The sequence below is a fragment of the Oenanthe melanoleuca genome, chromosome 5, assembly GCF_029582105.1.
Source record: "Oenanthe melanoleuca isolate GR-GAL-2019-014 chromosome 5, OMel1.0, whole genome shotgun sequence".
NCBI lineage: Eukaryota > Metazoa > Chordata > Aves > Passeriformes > Muscicapidae > Oenanthe > Oenanthe melanoleuca.
Genome location: NC_079339.1, coordinates 24,210,558 through 24,233,965, shown reverse-complemented (window position 1 = coordinate 24,233,965; position 23,408 = coordinate 24,210,558). Strand labels below are relative to the sequence as shown.

The window sequence follows — 23,408 nt, the reverse complement described above, 5'->3', positions numbered from 1 at the left end:
TTTTGCTGTGTGCAGCAGCTTCCTGAACAATCCTGTTGCAGAGAGATGAGTATGTCTTGCTGATTGCACAGTTAAAGTTTAAAACTCCAGGGCTAAACTCAGTGTGGCATTTCTAGGCTTTTTGCTGGTGGCAGCCGTCGTGGTTTGTAGCATTTGGTGCCTGGGCAGAGCAGGGCTGGGTAGAGCCCAGCTGCTGAGCCTGCAAAGCCTTTTGCAACAGCTGCAGTGTGGGCCTGATGGCAGGAGTGAAGCACGAGTGTTTGGGGAACAAACATTTCGTAGCACTCCCTTTAACATTTTGCCTGTAACACTGCAGGATCTAGATCTTTGATCCAAAAATGACAAAAAGGATGTGAATAGCAGTTCCTTCCTTTCAGACGTAAATGCCTGTAACAGATGTTTGCCCTGCAAAGTTCAGCTAAGCTTTCTCCAGCAGCAGACAGGCTTGGAAGGAGGTGGTGTTGGTCATTCTCTGGAGGAGAAGGGTCCTGCTAGGTGGTGGACAGTGAGATTTCATTTGTGCCAGCAGTCAGAGTGGTCTCTGCCTGCTTCAGCTGCTTGTGCTAGCCAAGGAGCGTGTCACGAAAGGTCTGGGCTGCAGGATAAACTTGTGTAGCCCCACAATAGCAGGGTGCATGGGGATGGGGCAAGTACTCTTCTCACCTTTGTGATTTGTCTGAAAATTGGAAACCTCTCCAGAGACAGACTGAAGGTTATTGGTGTCTCCACTGAGGATGGGAATAGGAATCGTATCAGTGCCAGTACAATTTCCTTGTTTAAAGCACTGCACCAACTGTACCTAATTAACCTTCATGACAGCACTGCAATACAAGGAAATAGGGATCATTAACTTCAGCTTTGCTTTACAGAAAGGGAAGAGAAACATCAGTGCCAGCCCCATGCATTTCAAATTGAGGTAGGCTTGAAAAAGTCACAAGGTTAAAAATAACAATAATCCACTTGGGGTTCTCAGAGCATTAAGAGTGCACTTGAATCAAACTTTGAGTTTTTTCTCCAAGAAACATCAGGACTGGAAACTTCCTTCCCATATATGCTTGTTTGTGACTCAACAGTCAAGGCTTTCAGAAGATCACACATTCTCAATCACAGTGGGGCAGAGGCAGTAAAGGTCAGAATTACTTGCTCAGTGTTGCTTAAAAATGAGCTTGGAAAAGCTGGGACTAAACTGTGTGAGTAGCTGACCCTCCACCCCCTGCTTGTTCCTCCATATCAAATATTTCTCTAGGTGAGGGAACCTGCCTAAATCAACCAGTAGCCACTTAATAGCTGTCAGAGGAGTAATTCAGGTTTGAACTAGTGACCTCACCCCTTCCTCTCACATCTGCTGAGGGACAGACTGATAACACTGACTGTTTACATTAGGTTTCTGAGCAGCCAGCCTGCTTTGTCTAGGGCCCAGCAGGAATGGAAAGATGCAGAATCAGTGCTGCTCCCTGACCCTGCTTTCCTGGCTTGGGGCTGTTTTTATAAGTTATTAGGAAAGAGCAACTTGCCCAAGTCCTTCTTAAAGTAAAGAATTCACCCTGCCTGTCATACCACCTGCTGGCAGGGGCTGAGGGCAAGAGTAGTGCCTGTGCCATTTATACTGGGCACCAGTACAGGCTGGCATTTTGTTTCTCCAAATGAATGCAGTGCAGGTCCACTCCAGTGCAAGTCAACTCCACACACTGAGGAGTGTCATGGCAGCATAGAAACTTGTATCTGTGATTAACAATCTCAATTCTGCCCGAGTCATAGATGCTGTTAGGATCAGGTGAGAAGAACAGTTCCCTGCTCTGGAACAGAAGCCAGTGCAGAGTGCAGGTGGTGGTGGCCAAGGAGGAGAGTGTGGGAGCACACCTCTGTTGTATGAGGTGCCAGCCCCAGCCCAGAATGCAGGCATTCATACAGAAGAGCCTTTTATTCAACTTTTTTCTCCTACTTATTCTTCTATTCTAAGCTGACGTGGGGTGAAGTGAAGCTGAAGGGACCCTTGAAAAGCCCAGGTCATTGATGGAGAGGAAAAGGTGCTGCACAGATTGTGAAGAGCTTTCACGAGCAGCCTGGGCTGCAGCTGGCTCCAGGGAACAGAACTGTTCCCCTGCTTAGGCAGTGTGTCTGTCTCTCTGATTATTTTGTGTATTTCATCTCTGCTGTCTGTCTTGCTCTTAATCTGGGCTCCTCTGTGCCAACAAAATGCTTAGCTTGCTCCATTGTCTGGGAGACTAATTTGCACTGTAAATCTGATGCTTATCTTACATGACAGCTTACTGTGGGGTTTATTGCAATCCTGAAAACAAACTAACCAGGAAAGCTTGAAAGCTTTCAACGCATTATCTGGAATATAGAACAAATATGACCCATTTCAGCTTGCCACCAGGTTAGGATGTGGCCCTTGTAGTTGGGGTCACCAGGGATTTATCTCTTTCTGTTCAAATCCATTCAAACCCGAGCATCTTTAGGTTTTGGTTTGGTTTTTTGTACATTATGTTGATAGGTTTGGGGGGGTTTTGGTGTGGTACATCTTCTGCTTTGTGTTGGAGCTGTTAGAGTGCTTCTCAACAGCCTCACATCCTCCCAGGGCCAGATCTTCCATCCCTTCTGCCTGAGGAGTTTTAAGGACTGTGAGAGTGGCTGCAGACCAGGTGCAGGCAGTGTGCAAGTACTGGTGCTCCATTCACTGCAGCTTTGTTGTCTCTGCCTAGCTTAATCAGAAGGAACCTTTGTCCTTGTCTTCATTAGTATTTCCTGACACTTTGTCCAGTAAGTTTTAGGTCTCTGCTGGCAGACTAACTATCCTCCCTCAGTCTCATCTGCAGTTGCCACTTTCTCTCTGGCCCATAGGCTATCTTCCTGCAGGCATTACATACCATGTAAGAGATTATCACACTGGTGTCATTCAGATAGTTGGGCAGCTCCAGAGGCATAAATCTTCCTACAGATAGGTTCCAGGTAGCCTAAGATGCAGTTTTACTGGGGGAGAGCCAGAAAGATTATTGCTACTTTGATATAGGTCTGGGTTCTGCAGCTAAGTATGCCAGTAGGTGCTTAATGCTCAAGGCTTCTGCATTGCAGTCCCTCTGGGACACAAAGGATCCACTTCCTCACACAAGGGAGCAGGAACACAAGACCTGCCATCCTTGAAGGATAGTGTTTGTTTGGAGGACCACTTTGGCTTTTACCTAGTCCTGCTTTACTGTTGCATGGATTTCTGGACCTCTCAGTTCTTCCTGCCCTTGTACTGCAGACAAAACACAGAAATGGCTGTATTGGATAAGCACGGTGGAGCAGTTAATGACTAGCAGCTAAACTGGACATGGAGCCAATGGGTGTCAGTAACATTGAGGGAGAGGAGAAAAAGAAAACCTCTTGAGAAACTGTTGAGGAATAGGTAAGGAATAGGTTGTATACTGGGTAGAACTGTACACTGGAAACTCTGTACTGGCCCTTCTCCAACTCCATATTGCAGTCCGTGTTATCAGACAGATGTGCATTTTAAGGCTTATTCCAAGTCATCAGAGCTAGTGAACATCAGACTCCCTGCCCAAGGGAGACCTCTGTTCAGACTGGGAGAAGCTTAGGGGAAAATGTATGAATCAAAGAAAACTCCAAACTCTGCAGAATTTTAGAGAAATCCAGGACAAGAATACCTAGGGAAGGACCATCACATCACCTATTCTAGTTTAGAATTAGGGTTGAGAGTCAAAGAGCCTACAGCCCCAGGAGCTCTGAGACTGGAAAAGACACCCCAAGGCAACCCCAGCAAGGCCCCAACATTGCTGCTCCTACATCCTTTTGTTCTGGACCACCCATGGTGATGGGGTTAAGGTAACAGGGTTAGGGTTAGGGTTAGGGTTAGGGTTAGGGTTAATGTTGTGAGAGTCAAAGAGCCTACAGCTCTAGGAACATGGGGCTTGAAAAGGCCTGGCACCACTGCCTTGGTGATTGCAGCAGGGCAACAACATTGCTGCTCCTACATGTTTCTGTTATGGAAACCCATGGTGATGTATTAGAGTTCCTTTTAGGCTAATGGGGAATATTGCAGCACCTTCTGCTGGGCTATGATAAGCAGGGTCAGGATGCTTTCACACAAAATTGGAGTCAGATACAGCTTTACTTTATGCAAATACAACAAAACTGCAGTGATTCAACAGCCAGCAATATCCTTCTGTACTCCTCTCCATCTCACAAGATGCTCCAATGAAAAAAGCCATGGGAGCTTCCATCTTTCAGGAAAAGATCTAACGAAGCTGTAGGATAACCAAACAGATGCCAGCATCATTCTCAAATAACTGCTATTTAGCTTTTTACAGACCTAACTCATGTTCTGTCTTTTTTTTTACCTTTTTTATCTGCATTTTTTTATACTGAGGCTCACTTTGTGATTCATTGGGAGGAAAAAAAAGCACAGCCTATAAACATTTAGCTTTTCTACTCCTCTGACACAACTTGTTGTCCATCTAAAAATTATTCCCACTTAGCACCATCTGCAGTTGCAAAAGCACAAACATTCACCACTTTGCTGTCTTTGTAACAGAGCTGGAAATACAATATTCATTACTCTAGCTGAAGCTATGTTCTTACACTGGGAGGTCAGAGGTATTATTTCATGCTAGAGAATTAGGAACATTAACAGTAGGGTGGACTGGCAACTTTCTGAACTGAATCCCTTCTCAGAATGGAAACTTCAGTGGATTTGACATCACTTGCCCACCACCTCTACTTTTATGGGTGTTGTCACTTGTGTTTGAGCACAGCACAAGCTACAGTGGCATCATAAAAGCAGAAAATTAATTCTCATAGTTGGACCTGCAGACCTTCCACACCAGCTCCCCGTGGACTTCAGGGTGAACACACTCCTTTTTTTCCTGCCAGGATTGCATTATTGTGTAACTTTATTAGTAACTCATCTCATGGACAGAACTGGCAGTGAATCTGAAGTCAGAGTATCCAAAATACCTTGCCCTGTGAAAAGAGCAGCTCTTGCATTGCTGCCTGCGCACTGCTTTGTTAGCTGATGCAGAGGGAGAGGGTTGTGTGCAGGCCAGCAGGAGAGTTGTCAGGTTTGAATCCCGTGAGAAGCAGTTCAGAGTCAACCCTTTCCCAACAAGTGGTGAGCTGTGAACATTATGTCTGCAGTGTTGTGGGCAGGTGTGATGGCAGCTTGGGTGGGTATATCATGCTGGCCTTGTTCCAGCTGGCACAGGTAAACCAGCAGTGACACAGTGTAGTAACTTAAGCACTGTCTTAACACTATTAAATACATAGCTGAGATCTCTGGAGGACTTGTACAATCCGAGGTGACGTTTCTGTCACTGTATCTTTACTGCAGTTTGCTATCTCTGCTCACTCAATTACAGCTCTCGCAGATAAGTCTGTGCTGTGCCTCAGTTCCACATCTGACATGAGCCCAGACCTGCTTCCAAACAGATGCTTCTGAGGACCTGCAGGCCCCACAAACGTCAGCTGCTGCTGTCTGTAGTTCATGCCTCCTGTGCTGGCATTAGTCTTTGTGATTTACTGGCATTAGCTAACACACACGGGAGGGGAATTACATCTCTTGTAAAATGGGATTTGCTGCAGCATGAAGGCTTGCAAGTTTGGGGCTGTGGCTGACCCGCCTTCTTGCCTTCTCCATCACAAAGGAAATTCTGTTCCCACTCCTACCCTCTCAAAGTCCTTTCCTGCTATGCTGTAGGCCTGGGATCGCTTTGGTTTCTCCTTCAGGCACCAAGAGGTCTAGGGCTGCAAGGCAAGGCCTTATGCATATAAGAGCACATGCCATGGTTGGCAACCATCCTGGGCTGACCAGCATGACCACTTCTGACATTCCCTTTCTCTCTCTCCCCACAGATGCCAGCAAGGACCACCCACAGCAGCAGGCAGGAGTCATCTGGAGAGTGACAGGCGGCCTGTTCAGTATCACCCGGGGAGCTGTGGGGGCCACGCTGGGAGGAGTTGCCTGGGTGGGCAGCAAGAGTCTGGAGCTCACCAAAACAGCTGTGACCAGCGTCCCCGCTGCTGGCGTTGGACTGGTGAAGGGCAGCGTCTCAGCAGTGACCGGCGGCGTCGGAGCTGTGGGCAGCGCGGTCGCCAGCAAAGTCCCTTTCACTGCAAAGAAGAAGGACAAGGCTGACTAATCCCTGTCACACTCCCTTCCAAAAGATCAACCTGCCCATACTCTCCCCCTACCCAGCACCTCTTTGAGTTGGAACCAGCCGCTTCAGGGAGGGTCGAGCACCCGAGCAGACTCTGGCTGCAGCCTGCTCAGCACCGCCTGCCTGGCTCAGAGCTCACAGAGCCACTGTCAATGCCTTTCACTCCGTCACCTACTGGGAACCATCTTTACTCTGAGGACTTTCAAGGCACAGTTGTCTCTGTCTTGTAGTTTCCTTCCCCCCTTCTTGCTCTTGTAAGCATGGAGGGATGGGAGAAGGCATCAGGCTCCGTCTGCCTGGAGGTGAGGGGAGTAACAGGGGATGGGGGGAACTATGCCTAGCTTGAAGTGTGGGTTGTGTAGTCAAATTCAACTTCAGCTGGGAAGACAGCCTCTGAAACACCCCTTGTCTCTGGGAGGTGTGTTTGGGAGGTGTGTTTGGGAGGTGTGCCTGGCAGAGAACTGCAGAAGTCCCATTGACACAAAGGAGACATACTGTGAAGAGGGGGAAGCCTCCCTCCTGCCCTGCACCCCTTACCTTTTCTTTGCAGGGCCCATGCCCACAAGCTGCTCCCAGTTACTTACTCCCCAGCTGAATTAAACCCTTCAGAGAGGGAACCCTCAAGCTCAGCAAAGCAGCTCTGGGGTGATGCCACACCAGAGTATGATACATCAACTTCTGCACAGATTTTCTTGGTGAGAGGGAGGAATATGAAAGTTGCTGTATGTTCCCATCTGGGGAAGGAGCTGACAGTGGCATTTGCCAGGCCTCTGTGATATTACAGTACAGGCAGTGATGTTTCACAGAGAGACCAGGCCTTTTGTTTGACCCTTGAAGTCCTTCCAGTATCCCTGTCTGTAACAAGGGCTTTTAGTCCCTTGGCCACACTCACACTCCACAGACGTTAGTAGTAACCAGGAGCAAGTGTGTTCCCAAATGCCACCCAAATTCTGCTGCAGGGATGGTGGGGAAGCTGAGAGTGTTGCTCTCTCCACGACTCAGCACCCTGGGAGTGGTGGCCTGGGTGTGAGTGGGCTGCACTGTGTTGGAGAACACTTCCCAAGGGGCTGAGTGTGTTCCAACAGCAGTTAGCCTGCACAAGGCACCAGCAACTCTTCTTCTGCACGCTGCTCCTGGAGCCCCAGCCCGGCTCCTCTAAATGACCATGTTGCACTAAATAGCCCACCCATTGTTGTAGTGCTGCAGAAACCCAGACATCTGCATCCATCTGGGAGTCACAGCCACCCTCAGCCTGGCCCGTGATGCTCAGGGGGCCATGGGGCATTGTACACACACATACAAACACATCCATGCACTCATGCACTCACTCAAGGTCCCCTGTAATTCTTGGGACGAGGAAAGCCACAGGTTCCACCATTAACTCTGCTGCTCCTGGCTTTGGCAGGGGATTTGCCTAGGTCCATAAGTGTTGGATGCATAGGCAAGCTGTATTTTATAAATATGCATCTGTGTTGGCGTGCATGTGTACGTGTAAGTCCACAGGCACATCTTCAGCCAGGGAAACAAACCTGTGCCAGGCCACAGAGGAGTTCATATAGTCATCTTTGGCACTTCCAGCATAAAGTTTTTACATAGGGTCCTGGTCAAAAGAAAAATCATGTTTTAGAGGATGTTATGCCCTCTGTTGCCCAAGAGCATAGTTTATTGAAACCAAAGGAATGTGAAAAATCCCCTTTCTCCTGTCTGTGCTGTTTGTTTTCTCTCAGCCCTATCTTTTCGATGTTGAAGCCAACTTTCTTGATCTTCATTTCCCCTCGGAGGTCATTGCACTTCCTGACTGCTCTCTTGTGCTTAGGACTTAGACATCAGGGAATATTTAAGTACAACACACACACACCCCCACCACTATTTTTGCTGAATGTTCTTGGGCTTGTGATGCAGTTTTCATTCTGACCTTTATTAAATCCACATTTTGGGATGTATGTTGCAGTGTCCCCCTGATAATCATGCTGGTGTTAGTCACTCTCCATACCCTTTGCAAGGTATCCCCTGCTATTTGCGGTGGTAAGAAGCTGCTGATCTCCACAGTTTGCTACTCTTGATAGCATGAGAGAGGTTTAACTTACATTTTTGTTTCTGAAGAGGAAGCAGCATTTGGTAGGTGAGTGCATTTCCTCACTTTGTGTCCTTTGTTCTGGTGAAGGCCAAGTTGACCCAGACATGTCAGTTTTGTCTCTGAAGGCAGCAGCTTCACAGAAAAGATCAGGCCTTGATGTGTGCCTGTACTTGCTGGGATGCTCGTGGCAGTTGTCAAGGCCAGAAGAAGTCTTGTCTGTTCTCCCTTTGTCTCAAACGCCCTGCAAAGCTGGAGGACAGTTTGCATTGCATGGATCTCTGCTCACTGCTCTCCCTGAGCACATCTCATCTCTTATTCCAGATCACAGACTGCCCCTGAAGCAAGCTCTAGCCCCAAAGCTGAAAGCTGCTTGTGTGTAACTAGCTGTGTTGTCACCAACCCTCTGAGAAAGATAGCTTCTGGCCAATTGGGACAGAAAAGTCTTCTTCCTAAATGTCTCTTCCAGGTCCTGGACAGGAGAAGATAGAATCTAAGAACCTTCAGCAGCCCCAGCCCTGGGTGGGTGATGGGAGGCTGATCATGCTTTTGGCTAAATAGTGTCTCACACAGGCTCTCGCTGGGGGAGGCAGTACATCCTGCCCAAGCTGTTGTCTGCAGGCACTGTGTGTGCAGAGCAAGCATGGCAAATGGGATAAGGGTGATGTAAGGAAGGCCACTGGGGCCCTGAGGGTTTCCCATCTTTTTATTTCTTCTCTTCTGTGCATCCTTGCAGGAAATAGAGTAAAGCCTACCATTTGTCTGGAACTGCCATTTCCTTGCAGGATGGCCTGGAGAAGAAGAGATGAGCTAGAGAGGACAACTCACAGCCTAAACCATTTAACTTACAGCCCAGCTAAAGGGGAGCTCAGGGACCATGAGTAGCAAGAGATCAAATTAGCAGGCAGGGTAGAAGATTAAATCTACTCCAAAAACAAGGCCTACACTGCTAAACAGGCATTCAGGAATAAGTAACTCTCCAGAACTCAAAGGCTTCAAGAAAGTCTGTGCTAGGCCTGCTCAGTTCACCATGGTGACCCAGTCCCAGCCTGCTTTTCTGGGTATTCAGTGCTGGAGCAGAGGGAAAACAGGGTCAGTCTTCCCAGTCTAAAAGTAGATTCCTTTTGACGCCTTTTGTTGCAGGACAGTGGGATCTGGATTGGATGGGGAAGCTGTTGGCTCTTGTCAGATGCCCTATCTTTCCTCCTCCCCCACTACAGAGACTCCAGCCACCAGAGCAGCCCTTCTCTCACTGCCCATGGCAGCAACTGTGTTGTGCATAAATCCCATGGCTACCAGATGGGGTAGGTTGGTAGAAAATAGGAGGGGGTGGCATGGGGGTAGAGGGAAGGATTAAAGGGAGTTGGTACACAGATGAGGAGAGAGTGGTGTGACAGGAAGAGCTGAGGATTGAGGGAACAAGCAAATGGAAACCATGGAGGGAATTTGTTTCTTAGGATAGGCTTTGAATCAGAAGATGGATGCAATGGAGTTTCTCCTAGGGAAGAGCACAGAAAGGGGAGTGGGTCAGTGTGAGTTTTGGTGTGTGGTGGTGGTCCACCCCTGGCTTGTGCCCTGCTTCCATAGTAATGATGATTGCTAGCGATTTCCATTTAGATATACCAATAGATGGTTGAAGCATCAGACCAGCTTCTTATCACCCACCCTTCCCACATCTCCCCCAGGCTTTTGTCATGATCTCCCCATGATGGGGCTGGATCTCCCCCATGGTGAAGTGGGATGTGGCCCTGTTCACAGCCCTGTGTCCCACCTTGCCTGGTTCTTCCCTGTGCCCAACGAACATGTCCTGGCTGAAAGGAGACCCACGGGTCTCCTGCCTTTTCTCTGACCTTAGTCTCATTATTCTTTACTTTGTTATCCCTACCTTAGCTTTTGGTCTTGCCCATGGATAGAGCTCCCCAAAGCTTTTGCTGAGACCTTCATTAAACATCGACACTCTCAGTGTCTGGGAGGGCAGGGGGCAATTGTCCCCACAGCTCCCCTGCCTGGGAGAGAAGTGCATGTCTTCCACCCCACTCTGTCCCCATGTGTTTTGTGTGTGGAAAACCTTAACTACTTCTTTTTCTCTGGGTTTCCTTGTTGCCTCTTATCCCTGTGGGTGGGTCACTTCTGTGTCTCCATTGCAAAGTCATCCTTGTAAAAACAACAGCATGAGTGGGAATATGGAGATGGTTAGAGAGAGCCGCAGAGCCAGGGCTCAACTCTGCTTGTCTAGGAGCTGAGGAGGCCTTTGGCAACCCAAAACTGTGGCCACACAGTCCCATGCACAGTGCTGGGCTCCAGAGAACACTTCTGTTCTTTATCATTTCATTGTCTGTAATTGGTTTCCTACTGAATTTGTTTGCTTGGTTTGTTTTGCAGTGTGTTTCTGGGAATATTCTGCATCTCTGTATTTTAATTACAGTAAAATTTGAGGATAAAAACCGTGATTATGCTGGCTCTTGTTCCTAGTGGGGGGAAATGAGGAGAGGAAGCACAGTTGAAGGAAGATGTTAGAGATTCCTTGGGAAATTAGATCTCTCCCCTAAGGGCTCTAGATGAGGCACCAAGCAAGGCTGAATCTCCATCCCTGCTAAAACTAGGACATAGCTTTCAACCGCGGTTCAAAAGCCATTTTGCTGCAGGCACCTTTCCTGACTGGAATGGTAAGAACAGTTTGGATAAGACTTCTAAACTCAATTTTTTGTGTTGGTTTAAAGACCAGGCATAAGAGGGCTTTCAGGCAGGGGACAGCTGTCCTAGCTCTGAAAGTGGGATCTCACAGCTGAAGATGGGAAATTTTGCCTCTACAGCCACTGTTCCTTCAGGCAGGTTTGCATAGCCACTTTTCCCAGCTGAGGAAGCAAATTCTCCTCATAGCAGCCTGCTCTTCCTGCAGGAGATGGTGGCTTGACATCTCTCCCCAGAGCTGCAGTGAGCTCCCATGGGGCAGCCTGCTGACCCTGCTGGCTGGCAGTATTGGTGCTGGGGGCCACAGCCAGCAACTCCAGCCACCTCATCTGCTCCACGGGCACTTAACCCAGGGCAGAGGCACACAGTGCTCCCGGGAATGCACAGCCCGCAGGGAGGATTGCACTCCAGGGAAGCGCTGGATCAGCCACAAGGCAGGGTGTCCCTTTTACTGGGTCGAGGCCAGGAGCCAACAGCTCAGCATTTAAGTGCTGACAAAAGGATTAATTTAGTAACTAATAACAGGGCAATCAAGCTATTTATTTGGTTGGCATTTTGCTGCCAGCTGCTTGGGAAGAGCAGCACACAGTGCACCAATAACGCTGTCTACAGCCACCTCTGCCCCATTCCTCCGTCCCAGCTTGCAGACTCAGCCAGGCAGTGTGGCTTGGGGGGCACCAAGCTGCTGGCAGGAGCAGGTTTGGCAATGACAGGAAGGTGAAGACACCTGGGGACATGGTCTCTTCCAGGGGGTGCCCCTATGCCCACTGTGGGAAGGGAGATGAGAGAAGTCCCCATCCCCCAGCAAGTGCACACTATCCCCCCAATTCCTCCTCCCAGAGCTGGAACCATCCATGCAGCCTTGCAGACAGCACACAGGAAGTACAGGTGCTGGAGCTGTGAGCCCTGAGAAGCTCTGAGGTACATCACAGCTTCTCACCTTCCCTGCAGCCCAGCTGGTTTGCCACATTAAGCCAAGTTGCGAAACACCACTAACAAGCTGCTCCTCCAGAGGTCTTTTAAAGGGTGAAAGGATGGTGCAAAATCACCTACAGTTACAGCTTTGCCCTGGAACACACTCAGGCAGTGTGTTCCATCCCCCTGTGTGCAATTGCAGCATCCAGTCTTCCCCCAAATCAGAGTGGGGCAAAGGCTGGTGTGCAGCAGAGCTCAGAAGAGACCTTTGGAGAGAACACGTACCCAGGTAGGTGAGCTGTGGGTGGCTCAGACACCTCTGGGCCACAAGTGGGCCCAAAGCTGGGAGTGTGCAGCTGTGAGTAGATGTCACAAGTTGTGGTCTCATCTTTCTGTGGGTCATTGCCCTGCCTGGCTCCAGGAGCAACTGGGAAACTGCTGGGCCATTGTTGTCCTCTGTACCCTGGGGACTGGCCTCAGTGGCTTCCCATCTGCAGCTGCTTGTGATCTGCAGGACATGACTCAAGGGCTTGACTGTCGGGACTCTGCCAGCTGTTCCATCAGACAGGGATCAAGTAGACCAGCAATCTCTTGTGTAAGGCTTTCAATATTCCTGCCCTGCATGCCTGGCTCCCCCATTCAGCAGCTTTCTGACCTGCCCAGCCCACAGGCCCAAGTGTCTTGCAGGCAGCAGGCAGCTTATGAAGGAATACTTGTGTATTGCCAGGATTATCTTGTTCGTTTATTTTCCTTTCAGGGCAGTTTCATGACCTGCCCCAGAGCACTTTCCCTGTCCTCCAGGACAGGCCATGCCAACACTGGCATCAGCACTGTCACACATGGTGGGGGGCAGCCTGATGGGAATGGTGCCATTAGCACTCTGGAGTCAGGCACTTCAGCAAGTCCCACGGCCCCATGCAAACCAACAAACTTTCAGGTCAGTAAATTACCACGGGTTCTTGCTTTTGGGTTGACTGCTTGCATTTTGGCACACTTCAGATGGAAACACACACACCCCTGAGGAGGTGGCTGCTGCCCTGGGGGCTGTGGTGTCTCCTCCCCCAGCCTTGCTCCCACCCTTGCTCCCAGCCTCGCAGGAGTCAGGCAAACCAGGAGATGCTGCTGATTGCCTGGTGCTGCATCCACCCCAGTACACTCACTGAGGTCTTTCAGTTGAAGTTCACCCCCAGGTCAGTTTTATTGCACTTTTATTTACAGAAAACACAGAAATAAAGCATTAAATGTGTTGGGCTTTTACCAAATGACCCAATAGCTTTTTTTCCTTTTTTTTTTTTTTTTTTTTTTTTTTTTTTTTTTTTTTTTTTTGTGGGTTTTTGGCACAAAGAATAATCACAGGTGTTACCAAACAACCATGTAGGAGCAGCTGACCAACTGCCCAGCCCAATAACAGGACTTAAATAGACAGACATGTCGCACTGAGATCAAAAAATGAGGAGGTTGTTCTACTTTCAGCTTCCAGTCTAACCTGCTCATTGGGGGCAGGGGGAGTTATTCTGGAGGGGATGACACAATTCATAAATTATATTTATATTTACCTCTTACATTGTAAAAGTAAACAGTGCAAAAGTACAGTACCCCAGATACCCTTCGGTTTGGAAAGCTTGAAGGTTGCTTTATACATTTTGTGTGTTTTGTAAACATTGTTACCCATCCAGAGTTCTAGCTCTTGCTTGGAGAGACCCAACTCCTCCTGGCATCCAAAATGTATTGAGGGGCAGCAGTCACTTCCCTCGGACTCGGCCGTTGAGATTCCCGCTCACGGTTTAGTGCAAATTTTGGAGAGAAAAAGACAAAAGAGAGAGGGGGAAACAAAAGGAAAGAAAATAAAATAAGGCATCAGTTAGAAACAGTACGCATCAAAACCACTGGGGCTGCCTTAGGAGAAGGGCAGGAAGTCTCTCTCCTCCACCAGGCTGATGGAGAGGTTCTTCAGCTCCTCCTCGGAGGCAGCAGTTTTGTAGCCGAGCTGCGCCAGCACCTGCTGGCAGGCGTGCTGGGTGAACGCCACGATCTCGTAGGACAGGCGGAAGCGCCACTTCTCCGCCGTCGCCGCCGAGTTGCGCACCGTCCCGTACTTGTGTTTGGAGGAGGACCTGTCTCCTCGGGTGTTGTTCTGTATCCAGCGCTCCACGTTGCTGTCCATGGGGATGCCCAGGAAATCGTAGATCTCCTCAGTCTTTTTCATGGGGTTCCTGGCCAGGTCTTCGTACCGCACCAGCATGTACTTGCCCTTGAGCCACGGTGGCCGGTTGAGGCCGGTGGACACAGAGTTCCAGAAGTCCTCGCACACTGTGGTGAGCTGGGTCACATCCAGGTTGTATGGCTTCCTGCCAGTGCCATCCCAGATCCTCCACAGCCTGTAGGTGTCTCGGAAGGTCTCGCTCCGGGACGCCAGGATCCCCCGGGGGTCCCTCACCAGCTGGATGACCTTCAAGTTCAGCCGCGGGTCCTCCACCAGGGCCCGGAGGTCACTGACCTCGGGCACCCGAACGGTTTTGATGGCCACGTGGCCGTGCTCTCTGCAGGACTCTGTGGCCAGCGTCAGGTTCAAGGTCCCACACTTCTTGACGCAGTCCCCTTCCTCCAGGTGGAGATCCACAGCTCCCAGGGACTCACATACAGGGGGTGAGCACAGGGCCTTGCTGGCTCCCCTGCGGAAGAGGCGGTCAGTGGTGTGGTTGACAGGCTGGGGCTTGATGTAGTTCTCCAGGAAGTAGAGGTCGCAGTCGTACAGGCTCCGCAGCAGGTCTCGGCTGGCCCCCAGCATGACCCGCCTGTCTGTCGTGCTCTTGCTCTGGGTCAGCTTTGGGATCAGGGTGTACTGGACGTGGTAGAGGGGCTCAAATAAATAGAAGACATCGAAGTGCTGGTTGAACAGCTGCCCAACAAATGAGGAGCCGCTGCGGGTGGTGGCAAGGATGAGAACGTGAGTCTTCCTGGAGAGGTTATACGGGAAAGTGGGATTCTCATCGCACAGCCTGTCAGCCACATCAGTGTCCTGGCTCAGGCTGCAGTTCACAGGATTAGGGATGGGGCAGCTGTGGAAGGACTTGGCAGTGAAGGTGCGGATTGCTGTGTACTGGATTGCAATGGATGCCAAGGCTAGGAGGAGTACAGCCTTCCAGGAACATTGCATGGCTGGTCACCTTCATGGAGCTTCCCCGCAGGTCGTCTTGGTGTCTGCAACCCAACAGAGAATTCACAGGTTGAGCATGGATTGCCAGGTATCTAACTGATGCACGTACCAACAAACACCCTCCTAATGTATGTCCATCAGTCTTAACCATGTGAATCCCAATCACACACTGCAGAGCCCCATTTCAGACAGGAAAAATAACAGGCAGAAGCTGGCAAGCCTAGAGAAACATGTCCAGCTAGGACTTCAGCCCTATTCCTTGCAGGCTGTGGGTGTACATAACTCTTGTGGCCCACAGCTCACCCCATGCCCTGCAACCCAGGCAGGGGGATGTTAGAACCTGGTGGTGACACTGTCTGTGTCTCTCCATCCAGCTGCTGCAAAGCAGCTGTGTCTCCTCCCCAGCTGCCTTATGAGTCACTTGTCACCCCACTAGCCAATGCCTTTGACCCCCAGTGCAGGAGCTGTGGCAGGAAAAGGTCAGGTGGTGGTGTTGTCTCCATCCTTTCTGTCCGGCTCTCAGGATAAGGCATGGCCCACCCAGGCCACCAACCTCCTGCTTGGGAGAATGGCAATGTCTCTCCTGGAGCTGCAAACCTCTTTGCACAGGGGTCCAAGAGCCAGTTGAGTCTGTCAGCCTCTGGGCACGAGCCCAGCCAGAGCTGTGCCCTCAGCAATGAGTTCATGGGACTGGTAAGATCCTGCTCCACTCTGGAATTCAGGGCTCTCCTATTCTGAGCACCAAAGGGAAAAGCAATACTACAAAGGCAGATGCATGTGAAACTGCACCTCTTCCATACTCTATTGCCCACTTGGCACCAGGGATGGGTGCAGGGAAGAGTGGGGCTGTAGTTGCAAAGAACAACTTTGGTGGTGCTAGCCCTGCCTTGCTGCTGCCCACACATGGGCAAGGGTAGGGGAAACTGAGCAGGACCCTTGGATGGGATGCTCAGGGACCATGAGGGGGGGAGTACCCATCATGCCTGGGGAGCTGCCACATTGCTGGGAGGGGATGTAACAGTGGTGGTGCTTCAGTATTCCCCCTGTTCACTAACCAAATAATGCTCATAAACTGCCTGCTGCTCTCCAAAGCACAGACATTTCACATACTACTGCTCTTGGGGGGATAAGTGGGGCACAGAGATAGGACATAAAGGATGCCTCCCAGAAACTCCAAACAAGCTAAAACACCTGTGTGTGGGAGACACACCAGGATTAGCAGTGGTTTTGAAGCTCCCCTGCACCCACTTTCCCTTGCCCATCTTCCTTCCATGTCCCTCCTCCTGCAGCGTGGTACATTCACCTGCCCATCCACCTCAGGCAAACCAAGGGGACAAGACACAAGTATCTCTGCTCCTCACCCAGCAGAGCCTACTGTACCACCACTGCCATGGCTTCCTCTTCCCTGCTCTCTGTGAGTCCCCAGGGAGAACAACATGCTGGCCCCAAGCTCACGGTGAGTGCCTGGTCCCCTGCTCAGCCCCAGCACACAGGTTGCTGTAGGTGGGACTGTCAGAGCCAGTTGCTGCTTGTACAAGATTTCTGAGGGACACCAGTGGGCCAGCAGTGGATTTCAGCATGTGAGGCTGTTCTAACTCAGAGCACACTGAAATCCCTGACAGGCTTGGGACAGTGCAATGCTCCTTGTGTCTGGTCCCTGCAGAGCCCATAGCAGCTGCCATGGTGTGTTGTTCCCATACCCTCAATGTGTTTCATTCCCTGTCACCTAGCAAGTGATACCAGGAGGGCAGCTCAAAACTGCAGATGAGTAAAACAGCCTTGCTTTTTTTTAAAATCAGTATTTTTATTGTTTACTGATTGTCCCAGATGATTTGTGGAGGCAAGAAGTTTCAGGAACTCTCAAACTCCAGGGACCTCTCAGGGAGCAGGGGTTTAGAGCAGGACCCCAGCACAGGGGCTCTGGCCCCCACCAGCACTCTCTGTGTCTGTGCACTAAGAGCTGTGCTTTAGACCCAAAATGATGCTTTGAATACAGGTTGCCTTCTCCTGGACTGCTGCCTGCCAAGGATTGTGGCACATGGCTGGAGAATCCAAGTCAGAGATGCTTGGCTATTGCTGCTGCTGCAGGGGAAAACCCTGCAAAAGGGAAACCCAGCCCCAGTGTCCACATAGGATATTCCATGCCTTGGATAAAGTGTTTCTCCAGGTCTGCTAAGGCAGAAGTATCTTCTGTGTGCTGCCTAGGTGGAAGCTGCAGTGGGAATGCTTTCCTGCTCTCTAGTGATGGCCAACCACACTGCATTCCTCACACACAGCCTCAACTCCTACTCTTTGCTTCATTGCTGATGTATGCTGGAGCATATCAGACTCAGATTGTCCTGGTTATAGCAGAAACTTGCTGCCAGCTCCCCAAAAAAGGCAAACCAGAGACCAGATGCCTTCTTGGTCCCAATTCCCACCAGATCACTCACTGGCTGTGAGCATTTCAAGCTCTCCACCCACACCGACCCATTCCCCTTCGCAATGTCCCAAGTGGCAGAGGGGAAAAAACGGGGCATTGATTCACCACCTTCACTGAGCAAGTGCTAAACCACAGCCCAGCATCAGCCTTTGCTGCCCCTTGACACCCTTGGCAGGTGCCCTGCCCATCTGCTGAGCTGCAGCCAGGGAGGGAAGGTTTTGGGAGAAGGCTTCCCTCCCTGATGTCTCATCTGTGGCCTTTAAAGCCAGCCAGAGCCTCCTCTCCCCTCCTGGCTGGATCTCCTGCCTCCTCCCATCACTGCCTGTCCCTGAGGGGCTGCAGTTCCTGCTCAGTCCAGCCCTGGGCTCCAGGGGCAGTGGACTGGCAGCTGAGTGCTCTGGAGGAGCTCCTGGGGCAGCAGAAGCACATGGCACCTGGGAGCTGCCAGGACAAGTGAGGATTGCTTTTACTGCCACTGCCCCTTGTTCATCTGTCAGACAGAGCCAGGCTGGTGTGAGCACCTGCCAAAGGGGAGCTGTGCTGGGCTCCACAGCCTCTGTTCTTAAACTGGCCTGTTCCTCTTCAGGCACTGATAGCCAGGGCCAGCAGTTCAGACAGCAGCTGGAGAGAGGGCCATGCCCACATGGGGCTGCATCTGAGAGTCCTTGGTGAGCCATGGATCGTTTTGGCTCCTCAGCCCCAGACCATGGGAGTCACCCAAAACCGGCCTCGTGGATGTTTCTGTGCTAAAGTGTTCTCAGTCACCCTCTGCTCTGTCTCCAGCTCAGCTCCACCAGAGATGATGAGCAAATGCAGCCCAAGGGTGGGAGCTGAGTTCAGTGTGTCCCTGCAGGCAGCTGGGACTATGAGATGGAGCATGGAGTGGGGGTACATCACTCACACCCTCCAGCCCCTGGCACTGCTGGTACTGCAAGGGGCCTGCCAGAAGGCACGTGGGCTCTTTTGGTACCGTGCTGGGGCCAGCACTGCCCCTTTGCCAGCCCCTTATGGTCACAGCACGCCAGACTGCACTCTGCTGCCGTGCCTGCATTTCTGTGCAGCTGCCTGCAGTCGCACTGGGACCAGGCTGTCCACAAGGGATACACAGCATCCGGCAACCGGCTCTGAGTGCAGCAGGAGGCCAGCCAGTGCCTGGCACAGGGACAGCAGCATTGTCTGTGCAGAGGAAGGTGCTGAGCCTTTCCTCTCCCCTGCCCCACTTCCCGCAGCCTTGAGCCTGGAGGAAGGGAGAGGATGGGGCCGGCAGTGCAACCTCCCCCACCCTGTGCACCTGCCAACAGCAGCGGATGCGTGATCACCTGCCTTCCTCTTCCTCCTCCTCCACTGACTCCCAGCACTGCTCTGAGGGAGATGAGCAGCCAAGAAACCAGCAAGACAGCCCAGGAGCACTGGGGAGATCGGAGGTGATGAATTGAGCTGAATGGCATCTGTGAGTCACTGGTGCAGGGAGCAGTGAATGCAGCCGGCCAGCCACTGTGCAGCAGGGACCGGGGCTCCTGTTTTGGGCATGGTCTTCCTAGGTTTGATGGGAATTCCCTGGTTTTGGAGCCATGCAGCCAGGCCGTGGCACTGAAGGCTGCACTGGCAGCTGAGTTCAGGTGCCACCAGGCAGGCTGGAGTCTGGGGAAGTTGCAGGGTCAGTACAACTCGCAGGTCCTCTCTGCTCCAAAAGCAGCTGGGTGTTATGCGGGGCAGTGCCTCAGGCACTGTGGCACTCTCATCCTCGTGGGGGACTCCCACAGCATCTCCACATGGGCAGCTGCCTTGACTCCTGCCCCAAGCCCTCCCTGCAGGTTCCTTTGCTCCCAGAGGTGGCCGTGTTCAGGCAGCTCAGGGGTGATGGCAGCTTTAGGCAGGAGCCCTTGCAGTTACTGATACTTACTGCAGTTCCCAGGGCTCTCTCACAGGGCAGTCACAAAAATCCTGCTCTTTTTGGTTGCCGTCCAGGCTGTCCCCTCTCTCAACAGCTCCCCAGAAGTTGTACCCTCAACCTGGCTGGGCTCATCCTAAGCTCCCTTACCACTGCCAGGGAAACCTGTCTGCTTCCCCATGGCAGGGAGGAAGGGAAAAGGGAGTGGAAGAAGGTGTGAGGGTCTGTGCAACAGAGGTGCCTGCTCCAGCCTCTGTAAAAGCCCTGGCACAAAGATGATGCACTGGAGGAGTGCCTGAGCCCTGCCAGTCCTTCCCGCAGCCCTGCCTGGTGCCGGTCCAGCTACCGGCACCCTCTACCCCCAAAACCGATTCCCGCCAGCAAGGCTGTTTCCATGGAAACGGCAGAGTGACTCAGGACTTTGGGACCAGCTGGAAAACACAACTGTGTTTTCCACACAACAGAGATCGCCTGAGAAGCGCGGGGTCTCGGTGCAGGGAGAGGGGTGGGCGGCTGGGAGTGGGCAGGGCTGCCCACCTGCCCGCACCACAGGCACAGGGCCAAGAGCTGTGAGGCTAAACCTCTCTCCTGACACAAGGGAGACTGCAGCAGGCTCACCAGGGGGCACATCCCAAAATGTGACTCACGGCAGACAACCCCTCTTCCCCCCTCCCCTTTCCCCACCCAGAGACTCATGCATGCATAGTCACCCAGAGAATTCACAGCACCAACTTCAGCGCCTGCACCTGCGCCTCTGTCCCCTGCCCACCAGGTACCACCCCTGCACGCCTTGCCCAGAGCAGTATGGCTTGTTGAGGGCTGCTGGCGGGGACAAGTGGCGGCCAGCACCCTGTGGTGCCTCCCTGCCCAGCCAGCAGCTCCCTCCTGCAGCCCCACTCCTCCCCACCGCGCCACCCAGGCACAAAAGTTAAGTAGCAGGTTTGCAAAACAGCTCTCAGCCAGTGACCCACTGGCAAAGGCCCTGACACACCCCGGCGTTCTCCCACTGAGCAAAGAGTTTATCCCGTGAAACAACGTTGTGGCCACTGAGGCAGGGAAGACAGGCTTCTGGTGGGGTGCAAGCATCCCAGCTGGTCTCAGTGGCTTAGTCATGCTGTTGGCTCTGCAAAGGACACCAAACATGCCTGTGGACCCCCCAGCCTGGGCACTGGCTGGCTGGACCCCACCACTCCCCAGAAGAAAGGGAAGAAGAAGCGCCAAGCTGTCCCCTGTCCCCTCACCACAGGCACTACTTGACTTTGGGCACCACCACAGACACGTGAGCAGAGCTGGTCTCTGTCCCCCAGCATCCCCCTCAGCAAGCCCCACCAACATGAGATCCTGACGTGGTGGGAATGAATTTTCAGCCTTGCCTCCTCTTCAGCTGTACAGGACAAGAGCTTCCCTACAGTCACAGCTTCAAATGCCAGCTGGGGACTCGTGCCTGCCACCTTCCCCAGGTGCCAAGTGTGTGCCAAGTGCGAGTGCTTTGTGCCCCCAGATTCATTCTGCTTTTGCATTCATCACCTCCTGGAACACTTTTCTTATAAGGCACAGGACTCCTGCGCTCAAAGCCACCCTGGCATATCCCCTGTTCCCGCATCTCTGTTCATTCCCTCTGCATTTCAGAGGGACCAACAGATCCTTTAACACCAGAAGATTACTGCCCACTTTGACCAGCACTTAAACAATCTAAGGACTTTCAACAGGGAATCGGTCTCTTTCCTACTAGCAGATAGCATACACATTTTTAGTTAATTAATCACTATCAAGTAATGCCAGGTCCCAGAGTTTTCTTATCTCAACATCCACCTGTGCCTGTTTATCCCTCATCTGCTGAACTGCATCTGCCTCTTCCCGAGGATGTGAACACATCGGTAAACCAAATACAGGGTGTTTTGTGCTCTCCACCTTCCCCTGAGCCATCCAGCAGCTGCCAGAGCACTCCCTGGCAGGAGCTGGAAGGCTTTTTTGGAATGAACGCGCTCATTCACCACCTCAAGACACTCTTTTTGCAACGTCCCCAACCTACTGCCGCGTCAAGAGCCCAAATCTCCAACCGCACAGCTTTCCCGTAGGATTGCTCCATGCTATGGCGTGCCTGCACCCCACTCTGCGAGGTCTCCTCGCCAGCCTGCGCCCCCCCGGCAGGTTTCCCAGACCGCCCGGAGGTCTGACAGCAATCGCGGGGGCATTCGGGTGGCGCGGCTGCCCGGCCGGGCAGGGCATCTGGCCTCGCCGTGCCACCGGGGACTCACTCGCTCCGGGCGGCAGCTCCGTGCCCAGCAGCAGCCCAAGTTTCGCGGCAGCTCCTTCGGCCGGCGGTCTGGGGCCAGGGCTGCCGTGCCCCCGCAGCTCCCGCTGGGGTCCCGCCGCAGCCGGGCTGGGCACCAGCGGGAAAAGTCCTTCCCACCGCTGCGGGCGACGTCTCGCAGCCTTGGAAAGTTGGTGGCGCGGAAAGGGTTACGAGAGAGCCCCAGCCCGCGGCCGCCGGGCATCCCCGCCGGTCTGCGCCGCTGTCCCCCCAGCCCCGGCGCCCCTTACCTGGCGGAACGCCCCGGCGGGCTGCCCCCCGCATCCCCGGCCGCGGCTCCTGGGGCGGGGGACGCCGAGCCCGGCCCAGCCCGGCCCGGCCCGGGGGCGGCAGCCGGCGGAGCTCAGCGGGCGGCGCTGCGGGGGCTCATCCTGCCCTGCCCTGCTCTGCCCTGCCCGAGCGGGCACCCGCCGAGCGGGGCCGCCTCTCCACGCCCTCCGCTCCGCGCCGCGCCGGCCGAGGGGCGGGCGGGCGGCGAGGGGGATGCGCCGTTCCCTTCCCTCCCTCTCTGCTTCCCTCCCTCCCTTCCTCCCTCCGCCCGGCAGCGCGCACGCAGCAGCGCCAGCACCGGCATCAGCTCCGGCAGAGCCTCCGCTCCGCTCCGCGCTGCCCGCTCACCCAGCTCGGCCCGGGCTCCCCGGCTTTGCCGAGCAGGAAACTCCCCGTTTCCTTATTTACCTCCCCGAGGCGCCCGGCCGGAGCGGCCAGAGCCCCTCCCGTCGCGGGGGCGGGAGGGGGACCCGGTGAGGCTCCCGCCGTGAGATGTGTCCCCCAGGCTGGGTGCTGGTAGGGACGCGGGATCCCTGCGGAGCGGCTGGAGCGAGGCAGCGGGTCCCTCACACCCTCCTCACGCCCCGCTGCTGGAGCACCAGCAGCCCCTCGGGCCCTGCCGCACTTGCTAGCGGTGATGGTGCACATTCATTCCCTCGTTTTCCGGTGGCCTTTGCTCATCAAAAACAATATTGTCATGGGGACCGGTTCTCCAGCGCCAGAAATCCTCCCTGTGCCGCCTAAATCAGGGCTCAACGCCACAGGCAGGGTCCAAAACAATCCTCAGTGGTGCCAATGCCAAAATACTGGCAGGTGATGGCACCTTCCCACCATCCATCCCACCTTGGCAGGTGGGATAGGGCAGAGGAAAAGAAGCGTGAGAGTGTGTCAGAGCAGCTGAAGTGGCTGTGCTCTGACAGTCACATTCCTCCTTCTGCTTCTGTTCGACCCCTAGAAACAGGTCAGACATTTAGTTTTGGCAACTTTGAATGTTTCCCTTTCGTCCAGCGCTTGCCAAATGAACTGCATTTTTAGCAGTTTAACTGCAGCTCTGCTGAAATGGCAGCTGCCAGCAAAAGATAGGTAATGATTCTGGCGATGCTACAATGGATATTCATTTTTTATATCCCTGCTTTATTTGAGGCATGTTTGGAGCTGCCTGGGCACTGGGCACAGCAATTTTCTTCTTACATCCATGTGAGCAACATTCATCTCCTGAAAAACCCCGAGCTCTGCAAGGAGCTGCCTCCTCAGCCCAGGGATTTCCAAATCTTTACCTCTGACTCTAGGATTTGCAACGTTTAACTGTGGGATCACAGTACTGGCATGTTCAGCAGAAGCTCAGGACTACACTTGGCAGAGAGCAGGCTACGAGTGGCAGTGGGACCCAGGTCTCTGTGCTGCACTTGTGTCAAGAGAAAAATAAATCCCTGCAAACACTGGTCTTGCCTTTCACTTTCAGAGGCTTGCCAGGCTGTGACAATGAGTTCAGAGCTATGAGATTGCCTTTAAAACT

At 52.7% G+C, this 23,408-nt stretch overlaps 2 protein-coding genes across 3 annotated transcripts in view; one reads left to right on the top strand and one right to left on the bottom strand.

The window, feature by feature from the left end:
- LOC130254257 (transmembrane protein 263-like) overlaps positions 1-10,677 on the top strand; it is a 199,484-nt gene extending 188,807 nt beyond the window's left edge. Inside the window, exon 3 of the mRNA XM_056493624.1 lies at positions 5,854-10,677. Within this exon, the coding sequence (XP_056349599.1) occupies positions 5,854-6,140 (287 nt within the window). The 3' untranslated portion in view covers positions 6,141-10,677. The remainder of the gene's footprint in view (positions 1-5,853) is intronic.
- A 2,334-nt stretch (positions 10,678-13,011) lies between these two features.
- On the bottom strand, positions 13,012-22,660 carry CHST1 (carbohydrate sulfotransferase 1). 2 transcript variants are annotated; one of them, XM_056493740.1, is made up of 2 exons: positions 22,301-22,660; positions 13,012-15,039 (listed from the first exon to the last, which is right to left on the bottom strand). In XM_056493740.1, the coding sequence occupies exon 2, from the start codon at positions 14,993-14,995 to the stop codon at positions 13,736-13,738; it is 1,260 nt and encodes a 419-aa protein (XP_056349715.1). In that variant the 5' UTR covers positions 14,996-15,039; positions 22,301-22,660; the 3' UTR covers positions 13,012-13,735. The 2 variants fall into 2 exon arrangements, with proteins under 2 accessions (XP_056349715.1, XP_056349714.1); XM_056493739.1 differs by lacking the exon at positions 22,301-22,660 and adding an exon at positions 21,853-22,081.
- Positions 22,661-23,408: the final 748 nt, after the last annotated feature.

Excerpts from the sequence above, each read along its gene's own strand:
- CHST1 (XM_056493740.1), bottom strand. The coding sequence starts at position 14,995 with ATGCAATGTTCCTGGAAGGCTGTACTCCTCCTAGCCTTGGCATCCATT.